Source organism: Buceros rhinoceros, unplaced genomic scaffold (assembly GCF_000710305.1).
Source record: "Buceros rhinoceros silvestris isolate BGI_N320 unplaced genomic scaffold, ASM71030v1 scaffold14884, whole genome shotgun sequence".
Classification (NCBI taxonomy): Eukaryota; Metazoa; Chordata; class Aves; order Bucerotiformes; family Bucerotidae; genus Buceros; species Buceros rhinoceros.
In genome coordinates, this window is record NW_010408919.1 from 32,559 (window position 1) to 39,730 (window position 7,172).

The window sequence follows — 7,172 nt, forward strand, 5'->3', positions numbered from 1 at the left end:
CATTCATTGATAAGCTCACCCTGGTCTTCTCCAGGCTGAACAGTCCCAGCTCTCTCAGCCTTTCCTCATAGAAGAGATGACCCAGTCCCTTAATTACCTTGGTGGCCCTTTGCTGCATGCTTTCAGGTGTGGCCTCACCAGTGCCAAGCAGAGGGGAAGAATCAGCTTCTTCGGCCTGCTGGCACTACTTTACCTGATGCAGCCCAGGACACTGTTGTCCTTCTTTGTGGCAAGAGCACTTTGCTGGCTCATACTGGCTCAACTTGGAGTCCACTAGGATGGACCCCCAGGGCCTCTTCTGCAAAACTGCTTTCCAGCTGGTTGCCCCCCAGCATGTCCTGGTGCATGCTTATACCTTTCATCAGTCCTTTTAAACAAAGTCCCTGGCATCAACCACCCTGACCTGCCACTCTCCTGTCCCCATCATGGTGGAGTCAAAACACCACATGCAGCCTTGCTCTCCAGATAACCTTGATGCACATGGAGAACCATTTCCCGTATTGCTCACCTGTCCCTAAGCCTTTGCTCCACAAGAGCTGGCAGACCTGTGGGGACAGGCAAAGGGCAGAGCTGCTGGGCACAGGCAGTTTGTCAGGCTCTGGAGCTCCTCGGTCTGACTGCGACTTCCTGCATCATCTCAGCTCTTGCAGCTATTTCCGTGTTTATCATGCCAGAAAAATTAATGGCCAGGATTTTCGTGGCTCTCAAACTGGGCTGAAAATCAAAAGTGAGGCACTGTGTGGCATGGAGCAGGTCAGGCCCTCAGGGTGGTAAGGGATGGGTGGATGGTGCAGGAGCCAATGATGGGCTCTGTGGCCCATGGTGGAGGTCCCTGGTACTGAGCTGGCAGAGATAACCTAACTGTGATGTTAGGTCAGGCTCCTGACGTAGAACACCTAAGTAGGGCACCAGCCCCCTTCGTTCAGAGCATGCAGCCGGGTCAAGTCTTCTTGGCAAGTGCTGGGAGATCTTGTTGCTGTTCCCCAAAAGCAGTGATGAGAGGCCTGAGCCCCTAGGAGTGGTCTGACCTGCCTGACTCCTGTGCTCCAGAACAGAGTAAGCTTGTCAAGTCCCTGGCAGAGGGCGGGCCCCCTTCTCCCCGCTTGTCCAGACTTGTCCCCAGCTGTCTCCAGCCTGGCTGGATACTCCTCTCTGTGCCCAGGCCAGGAAGCGCTGATTCTGCAGATGGGTGATGCCACAGGGTTCCCCAGAGAGCCACACCAGCCTGGTTCCTCTTCCCATCTCTGGAAGGGCAGGTCCGAGCGGGGCTGTACAAGAGGCTGCCCACATCCTGGCAGGTCCTGGGCTGATCCCATCCTCCTGCTCTCTCTTTCCAGGTCCTGCAGCGCACCCCATAGAGGAGGGCTCACCCAGACATCCTGAGCAAGGTGGTGTCCAGCTCCCACCCCTTGTCCTTGCACCCTGACCTGTGGCACTTTACAGCCCCCCTCCTGCTGCTGCATGGGCTGTTCTGACTCTGGCTCCACTTGGAGTCCCCGCCAGTAAGGCTCCATGCGGCACATCCATGCAGAGACGTCCCTGCCCCCGGAGCACAGCACAGACCCCAGCCTGTCCCGGCCCAGTGGAGAGGCACCCTTGGAGCCTTCCTCACAGCACTGCACCCACCGCAGCATCCTCATGGGCTACAATGAGACAGAGATCAAGCGCCAGAAGGTTTACCAGGTCTCCATCTTCTCCCATCTCTCCAGCTCCTCTGAGGGCACGGAGCAGTGGACAGGCAGCCGTCCAGCCATCAAGAGGGGCTGCCCTGAGCAGCGAACTCCAGAGGGGGGGCGAGATCCCAAACGAACTCACTGGGGTGGCGGGGGGGTGGACGGCAAGAACGAAGGGGGCTCTGGGCAGGCTTCCCTGGATGATGATGATACCTTTGAGGATGGTCTGCTGGTAGAGGAGCTATCCCTGTGTGGCTCTGCCCAGCACTTCTCCCACAGTGGGCTGCGGGTGGTAGAGCACCGGTGTGAGGGCAGCCCTAGCCACAGCCCCAAGGCCAGCAGAGAGGACAAGCTGCAGGATGTCTCCTCGTCCTCCTGGCCCCAGCACATTGCTTGCAGCACTTTGCACATGAGAGACAGTTATCCTGTCTCATCGGGGGATCAGTTCACAGACTATGGAGAAAATGGGGAGCAGGCAAGTAGCCACAACTTACTTCACCTTGATTTGCACAATATTGCACAAACAGCCTGGATGGACTCTGGTGGGAAGAGAGAGAAGCCAGGGAGCAGCTCAGCTCACAGCAGTAGGGCTAGTGGAGAAGAGGAATGGCCAGCAGCGACCAATGGGTGCAAAGAGTCCCCTGCTCCACAGACGGCACTCAGCCCTGAGCCCAGCAGCCTGAACTCCCTGGAGAAAACGCCCTGCAGGAGCAGCCAGCTCAGCAGCAACAGCTGCCCAGCCAAACGGAAGCTGCTGCCTGCTGGCGAGGTCGTGGCAGATTCCTGCTCTGAGGATGAGAGCCTGTCCCCGCCGGCAAGGAAGAAGAGGGTCCTGCCATGTCATCCGGTGCCCACAGCCTGCCGCAGCACCGATGCCAAGGGGGCCCCATTCTGGAATCACCTGCTTCCCACAGCCAAGGTGAGCATCTCTCGGGTGGGGGGCAGGCGGGGATTGGCCTGGGGACACCCAGAGCTTGGGGCTGTCCTTGTGGGCAATGTGTTCCATCGTGGCACTGCACTCTGTCCTGTCCCAGTGCCTCAGTACTGGTGTGAGCAGGGCAGCAGCTGACAGCTAGCCCTCTTGAGACCTTGTAATCACTCTGACACCTTGGATCCTCTGCTTGCAACCAGCTTTTTAGCCTGGAGAGCCTTGCTTGGACAGGACACAACCTCTAATGACAGGGAGAGCTGGACTTACGGTGTGGAGCCACACTCAGTGTCTGACAAGCTTCATGTTCAGCTACACTTACCAGCAGGCTTGAGAAGAGTGGCTGGCCTCTGCCTGCCTGGTGATGAGGAAGGCAGAGATGTGGGATGGCGTGGGTCCCTGTCCATGATATCCACCAGGGTTTGGTAGTAGGGAACAGGACTAGACATGCTCTGGTCAGGGAGTGGGAGCCCCATTGCTGCATGCAGAGACGCTACTTGAGTTTGTGCAGTTCTGGGATGCCTGTGCCCAGAAACGGGGCAGACTCCGGAGGTTTGCAACTACCGTGGCAGCGCAGGAGCTGCCTGTGATTCCTCCTTGCTTACTTGCCTTTCCTGACCAACTCTTTACCTTCGCCGTGTCTCACCACTGAGGCTGCAGCAGGCTCATGCACACTCCTCTCTTTCTCTGGAGCATCCCATGATGCAAGGACCAACAGCATAATCACTCTGGCTTCTTGCTGCTTGGAGCCAGGACACCCTCCATGAGACACAGCTCCGTCCCTGCCCGCATGCTCTTTGGTGACCATCCCCCAGCCCAGCTGTCCCTAGCACAGCCCGTGCAGAGTGAAGCCCTCCAGCAGCTTCCCTAGGTTTTTCTGCCCAGTCATGCCAGCCAGTTCCATCATCCCTTTGTGCTGTGCGGCCCTTTGTGTGGCTTCCAGAAGGAAAAGCCCCTGAAAAGGGGACATCTTTAAAAGGAGGCTGCAGTGTGGCTCTGGCTTTAACCCCCCCCCCCAGAGGTGAGCAGTGAGCCCCTCTGCCCAGTGGCACTACCAGGGACTTTGCATGAATCACCAGGGGACAGGACTTTTTCCGGGCTGGTCGGGGAGCTTCATCGTATGTGTTCCAGGTCTCTGGGAGGTGCCTGGCTGTGGGCAGAGGTGAGCAGTGAGCCCCTCTGCCCAGTGGCACTACCAGGGACTTTGCATGAATCACCAGGGGACAGGACTTTTTCCGGGCTGGTCGGGGAGCTTCATCGTATGTGTTCCAGGTCTCTGGGAGGTGCAAGGGAGTGTTGGTGCATGGCTCTGTCTGGGGTTGTCTTGACATTGGGGCTGTTTCTGAGACCTGCTTTGCAAGGTGGGAGTCTGTGCTGCACCCTTAGCTTGGGTACAAACACCCTCATCCCCAGCAGAACCACTTTGGGGTTTGGGCAATCCTGCAACCCCAGCAGACACACCAGCCCTCATGCTGACCACCTCCGCAGAGCCCTGCAGAGTGGATGGGAGCCTGTCCGATCTGCTGAGACCCCCATGGAGCTGTGGGGCAGGGTGAAGGGTGATGGCACCTCCCAGAGGTGCACAGTCCCTGGTTGCTGCCCTAACATGTTTCTCGATTTCGTGTCCCCTCCAGAACTCTACGGATTGCACTGCAGTTGGGAGGAGGCTGAAGAGCGGGCTGCGCCTCAAATCGTGAGTGTCCTGGCTGTCCTGTGGGATCAATGTGGGGGATCAGGGTTCCTGGCCACCTCAGCACCTTACATCCTCCCGGGAGGTTCAGGTTGGGTCTCATCCTCTTCCCTACCCTGCCCCAGGTGTCTGCCCTCCAAAAAACCCCAGGCTGTGGGGTGGTGGCAGGTTTCCTCTGCCCTGGGGTGTAGAAAAGTGAGTTCTACCTCCACCAAAGAAAGGGATGGGAGACCTGGAGAGGGATCCACATCCACCGGGACGTGGACAGCCCAGAGCTGCATGCTCTCCAGTCCGACACCAGTCTTCTCTCCTCTCTCAAAGGCGACATCTCCGGAGCAGCCTCCGGAGGGGCACCAGGTCCTGCGCAGCACCCTGGGCCACCACCACTGTCAGCCATGCTCTGCTGGGCAACTTTGAGGTAATGGCATCCCAGGGACTCCAGGCTGGGCTGGCAACAGGCCTGAGAGCCTGAACCTGACAGGAGCTCTGGTGTGTGGCTAGGCTGATTGTCCCCAAGGGCCTGGCATGCAGTGGCCATGTCGCCCAGCCACCATCCATCAGCAGGATGGCTCAGCCAGCAGATCCTTGGGTGATGCACCAGGACCCTGGGCCCTGCTGAGATGGCTGCTGCGGGGCTGAGCCCAAGCACTCGTGCTGCCTCCCTGTGTTAGATGGCTGGTTTTAGCCCAGCAGTTTAGGATGGGCTTGTCTCGGAGCGAGCAGCCAGGGCCCTTCATGGCAGGCCATGAGGACCCATGAGGGCAAGCAGACACGTGGCTGCAGTGGAGATGGGGGTGGTCTCACCTGCAGCTTCAAGATGAGGGGTGGGACTGATGTTTGAAGGTCCCTAACGCTTCCCTCCTCTCTCAGGAGTCCATCTTGAAAGGGCGCTTTGCACCATCAGGAAGGATTGAGGGGTTCACAGCAGAGATCGGTGCCAGCGGCTCATACTGCCCCCAGCATGCCACCCTGCCTGTTGACGTCACCTACTTTGACATCTCTGAGCACAGTGCGCCCTCGCCTTTCCTGGTACGCAGATGAGGGAGGGCTGGGACCGTGGGGGAGGTGAGTGGGAGCTGTATGCAGGCACTGCGCATTCTGGAGGCTGGCCCTCTCTGGAGAAGTGGCTCAAGCAACCACCTACCTGAGGAGACCAGTAGCTGTGCGGGAGCAGTATTTAACCCAAAAATCAAAGAGGGTAAGAAGAGAAAACCCCTGCAGGCATATAAATGGGCAGGCTGCTGCTCAGCCATCTCCTGGTCACCTCTGCGGTGCTGCTTGTTTATCCCCTGGTCTGGAGAGGGACTGAGCTGAGCAACTTCTTGCTGCCTTGTGTCAGCCATTCACGGCAAGGGGGGCTCTCAGCTCTGTGCTGGGTCCCAGCGGGGCTCTCCGTGGGCTTTCTCCCTCTCTCACGTGCTATTTCTTTTGCCCCAGGGAGTGATTGACTTGGAGGCCTTGGGAAAGAAGGGTTACAGTGTCCCCAAAGCTGGAACCATCCAAGTGGTGAGTCATTCCCTGGCCTCCAGCAGCACCATGGGGAGGAGGCTAGTGGACTCCGGTTGCCCGCAGGGTTGGGATATGCTCCATTACTTTGTTTCGCAGGGCAGCAGCCAGAAAGCTTTGCAGAGGGGGTGTGTGGCCACCTAGACAGCAAGAGGAAGGGAACACAGGGTCCCTGGGTTGCTGGCAGGGAGACAAGGTGCTGGGAGATGCAGGGAAGGAAGAGGTTGGTGAGGAGGGTCAGAGTCTCGGGAGGAGGGCGTGTCCGCGCAGTGAGGATGGAATGCAATGGGATGGGAGCATAGGAGTGGAGGTGAGCAGAAAGAACTGACCTTTGGACCTCAACCTAATCCCTCTGGGGCCACTCCGGGGCTTTCAGGACCCAGCCGTGCCCTATGGATCCATTCCTGTGCCCTTCCCAGTCTCACCCCCTACTCCTCTGCCCTCAGACCTTATTTAACCCCAACAAGACTGTGGTGAAGATGTTCTTGGTGACGTACGACTTCCAGGACATGCCAGCCAATCACATGACCTTCCTACGCCATCGCATCTTTCTGGTGCCCGTGGGGGAGGAGGAAGGGGCCACCACGGCCCCAAGTGACCCACCGGGCACCGGCCTACCCCGCAGGGTCCTCTGCTACCTGATGCACCTAAGGTAAGGTATGCCGGGGAGGATGGATGCCTGCCCCAGGGTCACCCCTGGGCTCATCTCCCATGTGTCCAAGCTTCAGGCCGGAGCAGGGGGATGGCAGCATGACCCCCTCGCCCTGGGGAGGAGCAGGGACTGGCTGCTCCTTCAGGGAGGTTGGAGCTGCCACCCTGCACAAGGCAGTGGTCTCTGTCCCATGAGCATAGACACCATGACCAGGGGCTAAAGTAGGTGAGGGGTTTGCACCGAGGTTGTCCCATCTTTGCCTGGACGCCTGAGGTCCCATCACCCTGCTCTTGTCTCCACACAGGTTTCACAGCTCCAAGTCAGGGAAGATCTACCTTCATGACAACATCCGGCTGCTTTTTTCACGCAAGTCGATTGAGGTCGACTCGGGGATCCCCTATGAACTGAAATCCTTCACGGAAATGCCAAGGAACCCCTGCTACTCTCCCCGGGCCTGACCTTCTCCATCTTCCAGACCCACCAGGGAGCCTCCAGCCCAGCACTTTGGGGAGAGATGAGTAAAGAACCAGCAAGCAAGCACCACCTTGAAGTATTGCCCTCCTCATGTGCCCCTGTCTTCCTGAGCAGCACGGACACCATGCCTGTACCCTGCAGCAGGGCTGGGATCACTGCGGGGGCTTCACTGGGAGCAGCAGGGACTGGGGATGTCATGCCAGGGACATGCCCAAGCCTTCTGCTGGTGCTGCTCCCAGCTTGGGGATT

General features: G+C 58.6%; 1 protein-coding gene across 1 annotated transcript; it reads left to right on the forward strand.

Annotated features, from left to right (window-relative positions):
- Window positions 1-1,512: 1,512 nt before the first annotated feature.
- Window positions 1,513-6,907, forward strand: FAM214B (family with sequence similarity 214, member B). Its single transcript, XM_010135052.1, has 7 exons — window positions 1,513-2,592; window positions 4,236-4,294; window positions 4,613-4,709; window positions 5,162-5,320; window positions 5,729-5,797; window positions 6,244-6,449; window positions 6,754-6,907. Exons 1-7 carry the CDS (start codon window positions 1,513-1,515, stop codon window positions 6,905-6,907), a joined length of 1,824 nt encoding a protein of 607 aa, XP_010133354.1.
- Window positions 6,908-7,172: the final 265 nt, after the last annotated feature.

Excerpts from the sequence above, each read along its gene's own strand:
- FAM214B (XM_010135052.1), top strand. The coding sequence starts at position 1,513 with ATGCGGCACATCCATGCAGAGACGTCCCTGCCCCCGGAGCACAGCACA. Across the intron at positions 4,710-5,161 it reads CTCTGCTGGGCAACTTTGAG|GAGTCCATCTTGAAAGGGCG; the intron begins GTAATGGCATCC and ends CTCCTCTCTCAG. Across the intron at positions 5,321-5,728 it reads GTGCGCCCTCGCCTTTCCTG|GGAGTGATTGACTTGGAGGC; the intron begins GTACGCAGATGA and ends CTTTTGCCCCAG.